Source organism: Artemia sp. Qi Xiang Cuo, chromosome 10 (assembly GCF_049724085.1).
Source record: "Artemia sp. Qi Xiang Cuo chromosome 10, ASM4972408v1, whole genome shotgun sequence".
NCBI lineage: Eukaryota > Metazoa > Arthropoda > Branchiopoda > Anostraca > Artemiidae > Artemia > Artemia sp. Qi Xiang Cuo.
The window spans coordinates 23,554,919-23,574,727 of record NC_142803.1 but is presented as its reverse complement, the minus strand read 5'-3'; the positions used below and the strand labels follow the sequence as shown (position 1 = coordinate 23,574,727).

At 35.7% G+C, this 19,809-nt stretch overlaps 1 protein-coding gene across 1 annotated transcript in view; it reads right to left on the bottom strand.

Moving 5' to 3' along the window:
• Positions 1-17,024, bottom strand: part of LOC148947600 (carboxypeptidase B-like) — an 84,564-nt gene extending 67,540 nt beyond the window's left edge. Inside the window, exons 1-2 of the mRNA XM_089095316.1 lie at positions 16,902-17,024; positions 14,591-14,800 (exon numbers count right to left, since the gene is read on the bottom strand). Of these exons, the coding sequence (XP_088951442.1) occupies positions 14,591-14,800; positions 16,902-16,975 (284 nt within the window). The 5' untranslated portion in view covers positions 16,976-17,024. The remainder of the gene's footprint in view (positions 1-14,590; positions 14,801-16,901) is intronic.
• Between the last annotated feature and the right edge of the window lie 2,785 nt (positions 17,025-19,809).

The window sequence follows — 19,809 nt, the reverse complement described above, 5'->3', positions numbered from 1 at the left end:
TATTAAAGGAACACTAGTGAGCTCTAGCAATAATTTATCAAACTATGCTAGCTACATCAAATTTATGATGATGACGTCAAAGGCATACCAGAAGATGATAGGACAATCATTAGGCAATGAATATCCATCAGGTGTCAATACTGACGGCGAGTTGACTACTGCAGTGACCCAGGAGTTTCATCTAGTTGGAAAATTAAATCATGAGATATTCAATATATCCCAATGGTTACCCCCCAATGTCAAGATTGACATAAAGTTACAGATGGCACCGTCAAATTTAATTTTGAGGAAATCACTTCCTGCAGCTCCCAATGCAAATGTCATTATCACATCGGCAATTCTCCATGTCCGAAAACAACAGGTAATGAGCTCTGTTACGTTGGAAGTGTAAAAGCTAAGAGCCAATGGCAACAACATTAAACTTCTTGTCCCCCATACGATCACCAATCAACGTCACATTTCCACCGGCTCTCGTAGCTATATCGATTCATCATTTATCAATGGATAAATTCCATCATAATTGGCTTTGGCCTTTGCGAAGAATGGCAGTGCCGTTGGATCCTGGACTGAATCGCCGCATGATTTTAATTTTTTCGGTTTATCTAGCCTTGTGTGCAAAGTGAATCGTATTCCACTGTACACTATTACTTGAAAAAAAATCCTATAGAACTCTGTACGAGTTGACCATGCAGTCCCTAGATCATGCCTCTCAAGCATTTGAAAACGGTAGAACCGGTTCAATGTTTTAAATAAATCATGGGTTTAATATTTTGAACTTGTCAGGCACACAGCATTTGAGTATAGTACGAACTGGGAATGTACGTTTAGAGTGTACATTTGCAAATGCTCTGGCTGAGAGTATCACGCTAATATAACTGAGTCAATTTGAAACCTATTGGGAAATCACACCCGACGACAGTGTTCTACTAGACCTTGCACCATGAACACAAACCAAATAATCAATGTATTTAGTATGGATCCATACATGTCCCAGTACAAGTCCTATTGCATACCTTCGGACTTCATTGAAAAAATTCCAAGTGTTAGCAATACCCTAATCATTGTTAATAGCAGTCCATCGACTTTTAAGATCGTTCAGTGGCTTGGCATCTTTCAAACAGAGACAAAAGTTGTAATTTTTGATCCTTTTGGTTTATAGTATAAAGTCTAAACGCCATATATCAGCAACTTTATTGAAAGCAGGTGATAAACCATTGTTCAAAATCAACGAAGAATGCATGATTTAACAACTATGAAGAGTGGCTTTTATCTGCTGGTCTTTTTCATGTTCATATGTCTTGGCTATACCTACAAGCAGTTTCTAAACAACTACGTTGACGTACCACGATTTAACTACTTTATTTGTTATACAATAATTTAATTTGTATTTAATATTTTTTTTTTTGCAAAAATAATAAAATTTAATAAAGTTTCTTTTTATTTTTTTTATTAAAAAAAAAAAAATATATATACTTGATAAAACGACTTTTCTGCTTTTTAGATTTCATCCACTACTAGATATTTGTCAACAACAAGTAGTGCGGGTAGATTATTTAAATTAACAGTGTGCTGATCCTGATGCACTGCTATGTAAGGGTCACATTATCTACAGTAGTGTGTGATTTCACTCTTTTCATATCTCTTTCTATAGTCAATGATACTATTCGCATTCATTCTATAGAATTCACGTGTTTTAATTTGTGAGGTAAAAGAAATGTTACAAACAGTTTTCTCAGTTGTTAAATCCCATTCTATCATAGCCAAATCAAAATTAGTGGGCCACTAATCAAAAAGCCATTTGTCTTCACAGAAATGCTGCAGAAAGCATATTCTTTCGTTGTTCCAACAGTTGAATCGCTGACGTGGTTCCTCCTCCCAGAACAATCTAAAACCGTGACGATACCAATCTCGTAACAATAAACTAAAATCACGGTTAGGATTCTTTCTAATCATACCAGGATATGTACACTCCCACTGCTTACATTTATCATAATGAAAATTGGAACATAGATGACCGCTAGGATGAGAGTCAAACACCTCTTCAAGACAGGAAGTACAACCTTTAATTTTTACAGCGTATCCTCCAAGCAATTTAAATGGGTTGAATAGTCTACACTTTTCATCATACTCATTAATCACTGTGCAATTATCACATGATGACCAGCTGCCTAGTGAGTATATACATAATGGACATGTATGGAACATTTTGTCATGTGTTGACACTCTCACAGTCACTGTAAAACTGAGCTAGCAACAACAAAAAATTGTCTGAGATAGAGAGAAAGAGAGAGAAGTAAATCATCCTTAAGCACCTTATTTCCTATGAAAAAAGTCCTAAATCTCTAAACTAGTGTTTAAAAGCATATCCACAATATCATTTTGCCGTGTCGTGATCAATATATCAATAAATTTTGTAAATGCATTTGGACCACGTTCTAGAAGCTTCATGCATTACTCTATTGACGGAGAATCATTTTTCATTATATCGAGAGACATTCCCCGAGAAAGTATATTCCTTTAAATAGACGACTCTAGAAAATTGTCAGCTAGAACCAAATGTTTTACCATAAGATTCAGATTCCTCATGATTCGATCCTTCTCGAATCTATTCATTTTGTAGAGTCCTAACTCTCTCACAGCCAACTTCAGACTAACCAGAATTTTTTTTCTACTCTAAAAAATATACGGCAGTCTACTATAGAAAGAAAAAATATCATTGATTTAGAAACAATTTTATTGAATATAATTACAATAATTATCACTGATGCATTTTGTTCTCATCAATATATTTCGATAGGACATCTAATGCTGACAGAAGTTTATTTATATGGAGAATATTCACTTTTTAAGCAAAACCTAGCTGCTCCTCCTGCTTAAATTTGCTTAATGATATCACATATCTAGCATACATAGTGTCCCATTCAAGGCATAGTCTAAAGACAGCAGTTATTTCCACAGCTAGATTAGGTACTCTTGTATCATTTTTGCTGTTGTCAGTTCCATGATAAATCTCCAATAGTGTAAATGAAGTACTTTTTTCATCCAATTATATCCTCACCAAAAAACTATTTTTTTTAAATTCAATTTTCTTACTTATACGAGTAGTGAAGAAAACTATTCCTTTTATTCAAATCCCAGTCACCAATCAAGTTATACTCGCTCTCTTTGAAAAGGTGTCAAGCTTCTATTGAATAATGTAGAAATTGCTATACCTCCGAGCAAATAGCATTGAAATTGCTATATGTCTAGGCAAATCAAGAAGACCATGTGAGGGAGCTTTGAATATCTTTGAAAAGGTGTCAAGCTTCTATTGAATAATGTAGAAATTGCTATACCTCCGAGCAAATAGCATTGAAATTGCTATACCTCCGAGCAAATCCAGAAGGTCATGTGAGGGAGCTCTGAATCTCTTTGAAATGGTGTAAAGCTTCTATAGAAACGTCTTCCTATAGCTTCTATAGAATAACATGGTATTTCCTATATGTCTAAGCAAATCCAGAAGGCGCATTCTACTGCCTTTAACCAAAGTTATAAGATCGTGTAGTTTTTGAAAATCCATGCCCATGATTTTATTCATTTAAAAACCTTGCCAAGATTTCGTCCTGATTTGATCAAAACGTTGCGGAAAGCTAGAGATTTTTTCTAGCACGAAAACAGACGGAATTTCCGCACGGATTGCTAAATCGTCATGAATTTCCACAATGTATAAACGAACCATTAGCTATAGTAGCAGTAGCAGTGACACCAGTAGCTATAGTAGTAGCAGCAGTTGTAGTAGCAGTAGTAGTAGAACTAATAACAGTAGTTTAAGCTTTAGCAGCAGTAGTAGTAGTCAGGGGTGTCCTGAGGCTCATTTTATTGGGGGGGGGGCGATTTTCGTAAATTTTACCGAATCGCTACCTGATTTATGCCGAATTTTCTGCAGAAATGAAGAATTTTGCTAAATTTCAGCTGATTTTGCAAAATTTCTGCCAAAATTTTCGCCTTCGGTGAAAATTTCACCGAATACCAAGAAAGTTGGAGGGGGTGCCCCCCCTCCCTCGGGACACCCCTGGTAGTAGTAGTAGCAGTAATAATAATGGTAGGAGTATTAGTAGTTGCAGCAGTAGAAGCAGTAGTATTATGATGTAAATATTGTCTTTTGGTTAGTTTAACATCTCCCACATAAAGCCTTGTAAGTTTTAAATTCACACACAGAACTGCTCCTAAGATATTGCTGATATGACCTTTTGACAACCGGAAAATGGATGGCGTGTTGTGATTCAGTTTACCTTCCCCCCTTGGAAAATTTCACCTTCATACCCTTAGGTATACTTGTAATAGCAGTTACAGCAATAGTAAAACTACTCAACTTAATACAATTAGCCATTGCTATGAAATTGTCGATATGTTACTTTGATAACCTGTATATATATATGCTTCTTGAAATTTTCATGTTAATGCTCTTAACCTTACAAGTAGTTGAATATAAGTAGTAGTTGGAGCACTAGTAATAGTAGAAGTGAACTAGTAAATACAGCAATGATAGTAGTATTAATAGTAGTGTGCACATATTGCCTTTTGATCAATTAATCTTCGACTTTAAGCATTCTCTTACAGTTCCAACTTAATAGACAGATCAATTCTTAATATACACTCTTTTGACAATCTAAATGCACATAGTGCCTTTTTTTAGTTCAAATTTGCCATCAATATTCTCTCAAATTTCAACTTCATTGACTTAGCTTTAATAGTACTAGTATCACAGTTGTAGAGGTGGTAATAGGGAAAGTAGTTGCAGCGTTTGTTTTGTATTAGTAGTCGTAGTAGCAGTAGTACTTTTTCTATTTCCCCCAAAATTTCCCCGGATTTTTATTTCCGTATCCACAGCCTTAGTAGTACTCGCTACAGAAGTGGTAGTTTTAGTAATAGTAGTGGTAGTGGTAGTTGTGGTAGTGGTAGTTGTAGTAGTTGTGGTAGCAGTAGAAGCAGTGGTAGTTGTAGAAGTAGTTGCTTGCAAATATTGCCTTTTGGTCAATTTATCATCTCCGTTATTATTTCTTGAAAGTTCCAAATTAATATTCTCAGTCATTCCTGAGTTAAGCCTTTTTGACAACCCATATAGCCTACAAATAAAATGTTTTGATTTGGTTCAACACTCTCCTTGACATTCCCAGAAACACTCACCTTAATGCCCTTTGTATTTTGGAAAAGTAGAAGTCAAACATGCATACTTTGTCAAGAACATATACTGTATATAAATAATGAACAAATTGCATAACACAGGGGCTTTGCCCTGAGGTCTTGGGGGGGGGACATCCCCAAATGAATAATTACTGAACCATTCAACAATGCTGAAGAAAAGATATAAAAAATCAATCTGGATGTTTGTTTTGGTAAATGATGGGCGTGGGTAGGGGGGAGGGAGGGCTGGTTGCCCTCAAATCCCTTTCGACTCTTAAAAAGTGCACAATAACTTCCAATTTAAAATTAGATTTCTTGGATTATTTTGGACATTCTTTGGACTATTTTAAAAAAATGGCTATCTCAATTTTTTTTTAATCAGATGCGTCTGAGGAAAAGAAGGGTAGACGAGGAGAAGGGGGGGGGGGGTATTTGCCCTCCATCACTGTCGATTCTTAAAAGGGAACTAGAAGTTCAAATTTTCAACCAAATGAGCGTCCTCTAAAGTTTATACAACCATCCATTCCATAAAAACCTTAAATGCCCACAGAGCATAACTTATAACACCTGCCCCCAGGCTCTGGGGGTTTGTTTCAACCCCAAAAGCCTCGTTATATGATTTATGGACTATTTGCTATGTTATATAATCTTTGGACTAAGGCTATCTCGAAATTTTCATCGGACTCATTTCAGGAAAATACAACGTGTGTGTGTGTGTGGGGGGGGGGGGGGTAGCTGTCCTTTGATCACTTTATCTCTGAAAATGGGCACTAGAACTTCTGATACCAATCCAATGAGTCCCCTCCGAAGTTTATACGATCAACCTTTCTATAAGAACCTTATATGCCCCCAGGCTAAAACTTAAAAACCTTGCTCTGACGGCTGTGGTGGGTTGTCTTCGTCAAAGACACAATTTCTGGCCCCTTCTACTACGCTGAACAAAATTACTATCGCAAAATTTTGATTGGATGTGTTTGGGGAAATGAAGGGATTGGGTGGGACTAGGGGCGGGGGGGGGAGGGTGCTTTTTTTGGGAAGTGGTGGGAGTGGGGGCGGGGTCTATTTCCCTCAAATCACTTTCGATTCTTAAAAAAGGCTTTATAGCTTTTAATTTCAAATTAAATGAGCCCCATCTGAAGTGTATACGACCACCCATTCCATGAAAACCTTATACACTCTCAGGCATAACTTACAACCCCTGACCCAGGGCTCTGGGGTGTTGTGTCACCCCTGGAGGCATTTTTATATGTTCTTTAGACTATTTTGAAAAATGGCTATCTCAAAATTTTAATAAAATGCGTCTGATGCAACGTGGGGCAGACGAGGGGGGAGGCTAGTTGCCCTCCATCACTATCAATTTTTAAAAGGGAACTAGAACTTCAAATTTACAACCAAATGAGCGCCCTGTAAAGTTTATACAACCTTCCATTCCATAAAAATCTTAAATGCCCCTAGAGCATAACTTACAACCCTTGTCCCCAGGCTCGGGTTTTTTTTTTCAACCACGAAAGTCGTGTTATATGATCTGGATTATTTTGATATTTGGATTATTTTATTAAAATAGCCATCTTGAAATTTCTGTTGTATGCATTTTGGGAAAATGCGACGTGTATGTGTGTATGGGGGGGGGTGCTATTCACTGATCAATTTAACTCTGAAAATGGGCACTGGAACATCGGATTACCAATCCAATGAATCCCCTCCGAAGTTTATACGACCACCCTTTCTATAAAAACCTTGTGTGTCCCCAGAGCAAATCCTACAAGCCTTGCCCTGAAGATGGTGGGGGGTTGTCATCTTCAAAGAAATAATTACTGGACCCCTCACCTAGGTTGAACAAAATTGCTATCTCAAAATTTTGATTGGATGTGTTTGGGGAAATGATGGGCTTGGGTTGGGGGCTCAAACCACCTTTGAGTCTTAAAAAGGGCACTATAACTTCCAATTTCAAATCAAAAGAGCCCCATCTGAAGTTTATACGACCACCCATTTCATATGAACCTTATATACCCCAGGGCATAACTTACAATCCTTGCCTCAGGGATCTGAGGGGGGGTTGTTGTGTTACTCCTGAAGTGATTGATATATGTTCTTTGAACTATTTTGAATACAATTTTCAATCAGATGCGTTTGGGGAAAAGAGGAGTACTCAGGGGGCTAGTTGCTTTCCATCCTTTTGACTCTTAAAAGAGAACAAGAACTTTCTATTTTCAACCAAATGAGCGCCCACTAAAGTTATGCAACCATCCCCTTCATAAAAATCTTAAATGCCCCTGGGGCATAACTTAAAACCCTTGTTCCCAGTCTCTGGGGGTTTATTTCAACCCCAAAAGCCGTTTTATATCATCTTTGGACTATTCTGAATACAACTGCTATCTCAAAACTTATTTTGGATGTATTTCGGGAAAAATGACGTGTGTGCGTGGGGGGGGGGTAGCTGCCCTTTGATTACTTTTACTCATAAAAAGGGCATTAGAACTTCTGATTACCAATCTAATAAGCCCCCTCCGAAGTTTATACGACCACGCTTTCTATAAAAACCTTATATGCCCCCAGGTCATAACTTACAACCCTTGCCCTGAGGGCTTGGGAGGTTGCCATCGTCAAAGACATAATTTCCGGACCCTTCAAATACGCTGAATAAAATGAGTATCTCGAAATTTGGATTTGATGTGATTGGGAAAATGATGGGCGTGGACGGGGGCTGGTTGCACCCCAATCACTTTTGATTATTAAAAAGTGCACTAGCCCTGTCAATTTCAAATTAAATGAGCCCTTTTCAAAGTTCCTAGGATAACTCCTTCTATACGAAGTCTCCTGGTCTAAAGAAACCAAAAAGAAAAGAAAAAAAAATACATTTGCCAATATCGTTCTTTACTTAGGCAGCGCTATTGCGCTGCCTATGATACGTTTTAGTAACAATATGAATATACCACACCTTTTTTGAAATCGGAATTATGCAAGAATTTTCATTCAATAATAGAGTCTATGTGAGCAAAATGCCAAAACGAAAGCCTTTTCGCCCGACAAACAACATAATTTTGTGTCGGTTTATCTTTTGGAGTCCTTAACGAGCTATATTAAATAAATGGTGAAGATACATAGTTTATTGTACCGTTAAAGAAATGGGGAAGGGGAAGAAAAATAAGATATATGATACGGCTTGAAGCAATCGATGCCAAAGCCAATATTTGATATAAAAATATTTTCTTAAAAAAAGATGACATTCCGGTCTGGCATGTCTTCTTTTTTAGCTATCTACTTATATTAGCTGCTTAAGTTAAATTAGGTATCTGTTCAAATTTTAAGCTATTTGCTTAAAATTGGCTGCACGTCTTTCTTTCTTCTTTGTAGAATTTTTTTCCGACAAATTGAATGTAAGGACATTTAAAATCCACAACACCCTTGGCATTGGCATGGGTTGGATTTTTCATGAGGGGGGCAACTCCATAGGTATTAGTGGGAGTTTAGGGGTATTACTTTCAGTCATAACTTCTACTCAGAGCATTTTAACTCACTCTCGGAAGATTTCTAAGGTGGCAAGGAATATTCCAAGGGGCAGTACCCACTTCAGTACCCCAGCTGTGCCCATTCACTTTCTCCTTCATTTCAATTGCCATAAAGGACCCTAGCAAGCTCTTATAAATCATAATAAATTCCTTTATTGGAAAATTGACTACCATATGGATAACCCATCTGTGATGCTATTTTACCGAAACTCTCTAAGGATAACTTCTGTTGCTCATTCATTTAAATTGTACTTTTCTCCCTGCCAATTGCCACCGCGGCTACACATTCCTTCTCAAAGACAATTCAACTTGATAAGACCCCCATTATGAGTAAAAATCAACCCATTTGTACTCAAAGCTAAAGGAGGAAGGGTAGAGGATTTTTTTAGGAGAGTCTGAGGAACTGTAAACATCTTAATTTCAGTTCATCTTAAAAATGCTTTTCAAAAAAGTTTACTTCAAAGAGAACCTCTGGAGAGAATGTCCTTATGCGCTTATGCACAGGATAAGAGCAACTAGAATTGTGTCTTAGGTAAATAAAATGTCAAAGGGGGAAGCCCTTGTAAGACAAATAAAACACATAGTTTCAAAAGGTTAGAATAAGATGCCTTTTGGCATTTTTTATATCCTTTTATTGTCTAATTCTTCCCAAGATTAAAGAAAAACCTATAAAAGATGAACCACTTCAAGTCACTTTCAGAAGGCCAGATTATTATGGAAGATGATAGAAAACTTTTTCCAGGAAGTCAATCTTGGAAGGAAAAGCAATGGAGCGTTATAATGAAGGTGCTTTACTGTCAAATGATATAGAAAGATTAGCTCAGTAACAAGGAAAGCAGACAAGGAGAAAAGTCAACAGGCCAAAAGAAGACTTCTCTGATTGAAAAGATAAAAAGCCAAATATTCCTAAAGAAGATGTGACATAACATAAAAACCTTTAAATTTTCTTTTTTATAAGGATAAAAAGAATTTTTTTTCGGGATGTAATATTTCCTTTTCAAACAGTTCGTGGTAACGAACTGTAAGTGAGGAGCGACCCGGCTCAATGGTAACCGAAACTCTAGAAAACGGGTTTTTGATACCAATAGATATATCAAAAGAATCAGATTTCAATGCTGATTTCAAATATATAACTTTCATCAAGTTTAGTGCTACCCATCAAAAGTAACGCGCCTGAGAAAATTTGGCTTATTTTCGAAAAAAGGGGAAAAGGCCCCCTAAAAGTTAGAGAACCTTAATGAAGATCAAACCATCATATTAAGCGTATCAGAGAATCCAACTGTAGAGGTTTCAAGTTCCTATCTACAAAAAATGTGGAATTTTCCATTTTTTGCCAGAAGAAAGATCACGGATGCGTTTTTTTTTTTTTGTTTGTTTTTTTTTTTTTTTTTTTTTTCCCAGGGGTGATCGTATTGACCCAGTAGTCCTAGAATATCGTGGGAGGGCTCATTGGAATGGAAATTAAAAGTTCTAGTGCCCTTTTTAAGTGACCAAAAAAAATGTAGGGCAACTAGGCTCCCTCCCGAACTCATTTTTTTCCCAAAGTCACCCGATCAAAATTTTGAGATAGCCACTTTGTTCAGCATGGTCGAAAATATGATAAAACATCTCTTAAGATGATTTGTTTCCCCAAAGTCTCCGGGGGGAGGGCTGAAAGTTATGAACTTTACTCAATGTTAACATATAGTATTGGTTATTGGGAAGTATACAGACGTTTTCAGAGGAGATTTTTTCTGGTAGGTGGGGGAAGGAGAGTGTCGGGGGCTATATGGAAGGATCTTTCCATGAAGGAATTTTTCATGGGGGAAGGGAAATTTCCATGAAGGGGGCGCCGGACTTGCAAGCAGTTTTTATTTGGTCTTGGTAAGTATACAACCATTATACGGAAGGATTTTTTGGGGAGGGGGGGGGGCTAGAGTAGGGGATAACTAGGGAGAATATGTCCCTGGAGGATGTTTCTTTGGGGTAAGGGACATTTATATGAAGGGGGCGCCGGATTTCAAAGCATTATTTAAGAAACGATCATAATTTAAATAAAAAAAAACAAGTTTTTTCAACTGAAATGTAAGAAGGAATATTAGAACTTAAAACGAACAGAAATTATAACGTATGTGAGGGGGTTCTCCCCCAAGTCAATACCTCGCTCTTTACGCTACAGTTTTTTTTAGTGCTTTCAAAAGAGCTATCTATTCTAATTAAACGGCCTTTGTGATTCAGGGGTTTGTGAATCAAAAAATTTTTTTAACTTTTAACTTAAAGAGCGTGTTATTTACTAAGGGGAGAACCCCTTCATATAAGTAATAAAATATACGTAATAAAAAAAAAACAATAGAAAAACAAGCGATACGGCTCAATAGTAATCGAAACTTTTTAAAACGAAATTTTGATGTCAATAAATGTATCAAAAGAATGTGTTTATAATGCTGATCCTAAATATATAAATTTTATTAAGTTTAGTATTACTCATCAAAGGCTACGAGCCTGAGAAAATTTACTTGATTTTTTAAAGAGGGGGGAAACATCCCCTACAAGTGAAAGAATTTTAATGAAAATCACACCGTCAGATTCAGCGTATCAGAAAACCCTATTACATAGGTTTCAAGCTCATATCTGCAAAAATCTGCAACTTTGTATTTTTTGCCAGAAGAAAAATATACGAATATAGAAGTTAGTTACGTAAGTTAATTTGTAAAGACATCCATTTAGCAAAAGAAAAGTAAAATTTTTATGCAAATAAAAGCTGCATTAACTAAAAAACGATCAGAAATTAAATAAAAAAAACAAGTTTTTTAAACTGAAAGTAAGGAGCGACATTAAAACTTAAAACGAACAGAAATTATTCCGTATATGAAAGGGGCTGTCCCCTCCTCAACGCCTCGCTCTTTACGCTAAAGTTTTTTATTGTTTTAAAAAATAGAGTTGTGAGAAAGTCAAACTTTTTATCGTTTTAAAAAATAAAGTTGTGAGACAGAGTCAAACTTTAGCGTAAAGAGCGAGGCGTTGAGGAGGGGACAGCCCCTTTCATATACGGAATAATTTCTGTTCGTTTTAAGTTTTAATGTCGCTCCTTACTTTCAGTTTAAAAAACTTGTTTTTTTTATTTAATTACAATTAAAAACGATATCGTTACTACTGCCGAACTTTCAACCTTCAAGAAATAATCGTAAAAGGGGGAAGGAGGTGGTAAAAAATACTATTATCAAATGATGAAAAAAGACTAATCTATTAGGCGTTAAATTATGAAGTATTTTGCAGTAGGTTGCATCAAGACATGGCTAATCAAACAGTTCGTGGTAACGAACTGTAAGTAAGGAGCGACCCGGCTCAATGGTAACAGAAACTCTAAAAAACAGAATTTTGATACCAATAGATACATCAAAAGAATCAGATTTCAATTGTAATTTCAAACATAGAATTTTTATCACGTTACGTCTTACCCATCAAAAGTTATGTACCTGAGAAAGTTTGGATTACTTTGGAAATACGGACGAAACATCGCATAAAAATTATAGAACCTTAATGAAAATCACATTATCATATTCAGTGTATCAGGTAACACTACTGTAAATGTTTCAAGTTCCTATCTATAAAAATGTGGAATTTTCCATTTTTTGCCAGAAGAAAGATCACGGATGCGTATTTATTATTATTATTTTTTTTTTCCCAGGGGTGATCGTATTGACCCAGTGGTCCTAGAATATCGTGGGAGGGCTCATTGGAACGGAAATTAAAAGTTCTAGTGCCCTTTTTAAGTGACCAAAAAAATGGAGGAAAAATAGCGTAAAGAGCGATGCGTTGAGGAGGGGACAGCCCCTTTCATATACGGAATAACTTCTGTTCGTTTTATATTTTAATGTCGCTCCTTACTTTCAGTTTAAAAAACTTGTTTTTTTATTTAATTGTAGAAAGAGGCAAGCCAAGACAGATAGTCCAAGTAATTGAAAGGCAAATGTTTAAATGGCTGCGGCGCGGGTAAATGGTGGGAGTAAGTATGACTCTCTTATTGGACACATACTTGTCAGGTTAGTTTTTGGAAAGGCATGTCTGCCTAGAGTCTCAGGCATGTTGACCAATAATTTAAAATCGACATAGAACCGTTATATTGCCTGGAATGAGAGGCAAACAAGGCACGCCCACCTGTGGTCTTAAGAAGGTTGACCAATTTGCATTATGTAAAAATTGGGTTTTTAGGCCTGCTCCTACTCACAGAAAATTGGTATTTCATTGAATATTATAAACTTTCAAGAAAAGAAAGAGAAAATGAAGCAAATATTAATATATGCAAAGGATTCCCCAGGCGTATATTTTTTTTCGGGGGTGGGGAGGGGCGAGTGGGAGGAGTTTCGTGGTGGGGGTTACAGAAAAAACACTTTAGAAATTGCACAAAAAACTTGCTTATTTACATTTTTGTTACGTCTTTACGAGTAGAAGAAAAAGCTCGGGAAGGGGAGGTTCAAACCCGGTAACCTCCCCCCTGGGTACGGCCTTGGGCTTCCTTGACATTGTGAAACGAATATTTCAAACATAGATAGTTGAATATTTATGTCAAAGATAAGTAATATTTAAAGGTCTACATCACAAGTTATTTATTCAACAATTTTCGTTCCAGCAGTGAACTTGAAAAACAAAGTGACAAAGGGATAGAGGACCATAATACAAACGAATTTCATTATTATATAGACCAAATGCTTTTAGCTTTTTTATAAGGAGGCTTGTTATTTCACTAATTTGACTTGTTTGATTTGTATTTGGCTTGGTTTGATTTGGCTAGTTATAAGAATTTTTTTTCAGCTTCAAGTGCAGGGTCAGATGATCACAGATTAAAATCCCACACTTCGCTTTTTGAATCTACAAAAAGATCAGCAGTTGTAAATATTTGTATTAGTGCATCGCATTAACTTCATTGAATATTTTAGCCTTTATATCAAAAATTTACTGCTGACATATATGGCCTTTTTAATGTGGAGTCAGAAATCCATAGATTCACAATAAGAACCAATAAACATTTCCGTTTTTAAATCAAAAATACGTTCTTAATACGTATAAACAGTTCCGTTTTTAAATCAAAAATACGTTCTTAATACGTATAATAGCACATAATCATATAGCACGTTTGCAGTAATGCAGAACTTTAGTTTTCGGAGTACTGCAAATTGCTGCAGTTCAGGGAAGCAAAGTCATCTAGTTTTGTCTTTAAATAATTGCCAGATTAATTTATGATGCTACTTATTATGTGATAGAGAGCAGTTGACCTAGCAAAATACAATTCATCCTGTAAATTTCAATTTTGAAATTCCTGGCATCAACAATAATGGTAGACAAAGTTCACACCACCCTGTTCTTCGTAAGGCATGCAGAGGGATAGGTAGGTTTCTAAGATCCCGAACCAACAAAAAATTCCCCCCCTCTCCCCAACAATGATAGCAGGAATTTATTGCAACAAAAGCAGTAAGATTTAGTTGTAGGTAATAGTTCACTGATGATATAGCTTTTTGATCAATGTCCATAATATGTTTCTTTATTTTCAAATATTTCTTCGGATATAGCTATTTTAAGTAACATATCGACACTGGAGCAGTATTAATTATAAAGTAGTTTTATTTAAAAAACAAACAAAAAACATTCAAGTCCCACAAATTTTTTTATTAATTTAGCTACAAAATTTAGTAGAATTTGTAGAAAATCAGGAGTTTTACATCTGTTTAAACAGCAAGTTCTAAAAAATTCAATTACTTTTTTTAATTGTTTCTCCGACTCTTTTCCTAATCGGAAGATTCAGTCAGACAAAAATACTTGCAATACCGTTAATGGTTGTTTTTGGTTAAATACCACACATATCTTACCAATGCTATTTCTTTTTACTACAGGTCTTTCTATCAGTACCATTCGTATTGCAAATGCAAAAAAAAGAAACTTACTTTTGAATGTCTCTATTTATGACCTTTGATTCTATTCCATATCTTGCAAAAACAGAGGTTAGTGAAACGAAATACTTTGGGGGTACAAGTATATCCACATTTCTTTCTTTTCCTAATTCGGTCCAAAAGTCCAAGTTGAGATCATTCTGGAGTCTGTCGAGGAGTTGAACATGTTTCTCCGTTGTCGGTCGAACTCGAACAAGTGCGTGACTTTAAGATACGTTTTAATTAGAACCAGTGAAGGCATATACATACAAGAGAGAAAGAGACATAGAAAGAAAGAGAGAAAGAAAAATAGAGAGGAATGAACAAAGATATTATAATTTTATAAGGAATGAGAACAATTGATTACACGGCATAGTTTCTTCTAATGGAAGCTGCTTTTATGAGTCGAATAGCCTGAAGTCTTCCAACTGACAATTTGCCAGAAGTCCTAGATTTCCCTTTAAATAAATACAAATCCGATTATCTGGCTTGTCCGAGTCAACAGAGAGCTGAACTTTGTCAGTTCTATTGGAAACGATAAGTGCTTTTTCTATCAATTCTTAGGTCACTCCTCACGGTCAATGTTTTTCAGGTCATTCAGGCAATACAAAAGTGGGACTGGGATTGTAGATAACAAAATGATTGTAATAATCTATAGCTAGAATTCCAGTAGAGAGTTGGCTGAGGACTTAATCGACTGGTATATTCGTTCTTTGCTGGGTCATGCAAAACAAGTTCATAGTGGGATTTTTTTTTTTTTTTTTTAAATTTTTTTTAATTTTTTTTTTATAATCCCACCTCCTCTCGTCTCAGTGGCACTAACATTAAAAAAAAAACTACTTTTAAACATTACAACAATCTAAATGCCAGTGGGATTTGACCATCCTTAACCCTTGCTTATGACTCACCATTGTCTTTAGAAAAAATATTTTCTTTTGTATGGGCTATTAACCGACACTGTTGGTAGTTACTTAATTTAAAAGACTAGCTGGACACCATTAAGTAATTGATACTAGAGGGGGAGGTTGGATCGCTACTTGCCAGATCGTGGCACCGGGACAACAAAATTCAATTTTATATAAAATAGAATCCTTTGTAATTGAATCCTATGTGAAAAAACAGATCCTTTTTAGTTCACCAGTTTAAAAAGTGAATGCTCATCCCTGTGTGAAAATGAATGGCCATTACATTTTTCATACTTACGTACCAGCTAAAAAAAAACCTCTCCCTGGGTATGTTATTCATCATGGATTGGCTACCCATTTTAGCATAATATTTGCAGCCATGAATACATAATAAGTCGGAGGTAATAGACTTGAGATTGCTTGTGCAGAACGTTGACTCTTGTTGATCCGAGTGCATCGCTAAGAAATGAAAACCATCTAGTGACTAAAATGGGACCAAGCTTATACAAAGCCTCCATTCAGCTGCAGGTCCCGAGAACTTCTTGCTGTCCAGTTCTAGGCCGGCTTAAGCGCTTTATACAGACTTGACAAACAGTGCTTACAGGCTAACTTGCACTAGTGGGACCAATTGCTTTTCTTAAGATCACATAATTTCAATACCTCAAATAATAGTGAAATTTTGACATGAAACGTTACCAGTTGAAAGAAAAATGCTGTACTGACATTTTTACATTTGACAAATTGACATTTTAACTCACAAATTCAGATAATTTGAACTAGATTCGTTAGGAGTGCCAGAAACGACACCGACTATGGTTAGGCAATATGAAGTTAGAATATAAAATAGGTGATACAGAATTTATTTATTCTGAATTTATTCTGAGGTGATACAGAATTTATTATTATGTAGAAAGGATTTGGTAGATAGGTATTGAGTATGGCTTGTAATAAAAAGGAAAGCTTTAAGTTTCGCATAGGTTGGGATATATTAATGATCAGGTCTCTGGTTTTTGGTGCTCTACTGGAATGTATTGCTAAACAATCCATCCACGAATAATTTAGCCACTAAACTATTGATACATAAAACAATAAGTAAATTTTTTTTTGACTTCGCAAACCATACTTTCATAGAATATATGAAAGTATGGAACGAAATTTGTTCAAAGGAACGGTACGTTAAATTCCAGACTGGAAAATTCTGTTTTATAATTTGAAACAAATGTACAAGTAAGAAAGTATTGTTTTCCGTCTCTAAATGCTAGACTCTTTAGAACATAAAGTATGTACGAAATGGCTGAACTCTATGATCGTCGGTGTCGCTGAAAGTAAGGAGACTTAATTCATTTTTGCTATTTTTAACTATTAAATCTACTAGTTTTCGATTAGTCTTTGTTTTTGGTGAAAATTAAAGTAAACCTTACTTTTGGTAAGACAGAAGGGTAGAAGAGCTCAACCCCAGAAGGGCAAAAACAAAGAATAAAACAAAAGACTTCATCTTGAAGACTGAATAAATTCAATACACAAAAATAGAAAAACCTTCAAATAGATAAAAATATTTGTTTTACTATCTGGGAAAAATATATTTTCTTAAAAAATCATATTCTAATCATAATAATTTGATTTCAGAGCATAGTTCAAAGAGTAGTTATCTATTGACACAATTTGGAAATAATAATAGATAAAAACTGTCACTGTCTAGGATTTGCTTAATCTGAAATTGTCAACTCGATTCAAAATTCATCAAATTTTACGTTCATTCCAGCACACATCAACAGTCAAATTCAATGATATTCATGGTTGCAGCAGTAGCTGCAATCTAGTAAAGAGCGAACCACAGCCCAAAGTAACCAAAAGTTGAAAAACACGTTTTGAAAAAAACCTGCCTAATGAAAAAAATTACCATCTGACACTAATTCGGGAATGGTAACTATTATTTCGGTTAATCTTAAAAGTTAAAGCTTATTGCGATTAAATAAAAAAAACAAGTTTTTTTTAACTGAAAGTAAAAAGCAACATTAAAACTTAAAACGAACAGAAATTATTCCATATATGAAAGGGGCTGTCCCCTCCTCAACGCCTCGCTCTTTTCGCTAAAGTTAGACTATTTCTCACAGCTCTATTTTTCAAAACAATAAAAAACTTTAGTGTAAAGAGCGAGGCATTTAGGAGGGGACAGCCCTTTTCATATACGGAATAATTTCTGTTCGTTTTAAGTCTTAATGTTGCTCCTTATTTTCAGTTAACAAAAAATAGTTTTTTTAATTTAATTTTTGAACGTTTTTGAATTAATGGAGGCTTTGATTTTGGCTCACCGTACATGAATAATTAAAAAAAATTGCATATTAATTTAACTTTTCTTTGTTTAAATGGCTTTCTCGAAAGTTGTTTAATTTTATTTACGAACATTTTTATTAGTAATAAATATATGTTACTTACGAATTAACTTACGTAACAAACTCCTATATCCCCATATTTTTAATACGAATATTAGGAGGGTCACCCCTAGTGAATACCTCGCTCTTTAAGCTAAAATTCGAATTTTGTTCCAATTTTTTAAAAATAACCCCTTAATCACAAAGGCCGTTAATTATAATAAATAGCTCTTATGAAAGTACTAAAAAAATCTTTGGCTTAAAGAGCCAGGTATTGACTAGGGGACGAACCCAAGTATATATTTAATAATTTCTGTTCATTTTAAGTATTGATGTTGCTCCTTACTTTCAGTTGAAAAACGTGTTTATTTTTTATTTAATTTCTGATTGTTTTTTTTTAAATTATGCTGGGAAATCCGGCGCCCCCTTCATAGTCATTTCCCTTCCCCTATCAAAACTTCCTCCACGGAAAGATCCTCCCACATAACCCCCGACCCCTCTCGCCACTACCAGAAAAAAATCCCCCTTGAAAACCTCTGTATACTTCCCAATAACCAATACTATATGTAAACATTGGGTAAAGTTTTTAACTTTTAGCCCTCCCCCCGGGGACTTTGGGGGATTAAGTTATCCTGAAAGACATATTTATTATATTTTTGACCATGTTGAACAAAATGGATATCTCAAAATTTGATCGGGTGACTTTGGGGAAAAATGAGCGTGGGAGGGGGCCTAGTTGCCCTCCATTTTTTTGTCACTTAAAAAGAGAACTAGAACTTTTAATTTCCGTTTGAATGAACCCTCCCACGATATTCTAGGACCACTGGGTCGATACGATCACCCCTGGGAAAAAAAAAAACAAAACAAATAAACACACATCCGTGATCTTTCTTCTGGCAAAAAATACAAATTCAATACTTTTGCAGATAGGAGCTTGAAACCTCTAAGGTAGGGTTCTCTGATAAGCTGAATCTGATGGTGGAATTTTCATTAAGGTTCTATAGCTGTTAGGGGTCTTTCCCCCTTTTTTCGGAAATCAGCCAAATTTTCTCAGGCGCGTAACTTGGATAGGGAAACTTATATATTTGAAATCAGTATTAAAATCTGATTCTTTTGATGTATCTATTGGTGTCAAAATCCCGTTTTTTTAGAGTTTCGGTTGCTATTGAGCGGGGTCGCTCCTTACTTCCAGTTCGTTACCACGAATTATTTGAAAATAAATTTATGGTGATTTCGAAAAAGAGCCGGAAACCCTTCGGAAATGGCACCAGATCAAAATGAAAAGCGCACCACTGGAATCAGCATGGTCTAACACCTTTAATAAGAGAATTGCAGTCCTCCACCTTGAACAACAAGGAAATCACTTTTCTGCATGGGTAGCACTGATGTGTCTACTTTTTTTTCTACCAGGGCTAGCAGGTAACGAGTAAATTATAGAGAAATATTTAATGAATCATTTAAACACTATTACTTATATCTACGTGATTTCTATAAAATTCACCGTCTTCATGTGCCACATAGCACTAAAATCGGCACTTTAGGTGCCATCTCCGCTGAGGCTAATGGGCTACAAGAACATGGCAGAGGGATGTTTAGTGGCTCATTTAAAAGATTTTGCTCATACGCGCTTTGTACCAATTCTACCACATGTAAGTGCCATATGACATTAAAAACGGCACTATTGGTGACATTTCTCAAGTCGAAAAGTTTGGAAGTATAAAAAGGGTACCAATGTTATTTTTGTGGTCCAAAACCCTCAACTGGAGATTTACCATCAACCCTACCGTATACTCCCCCTCTCAGCCCCCTTAATAAGGTGCCACTCATGCATTTGGTTACTTTTGTACTAGTCGGACACTTTTTTTGGCGGAGTTTAAACTGGGTACCCCCCTCCCCCTTGGATATGGTACTGTGAGAAGTTCAACATTCTTTGCAGCATTGTCACAGAAAAATTACA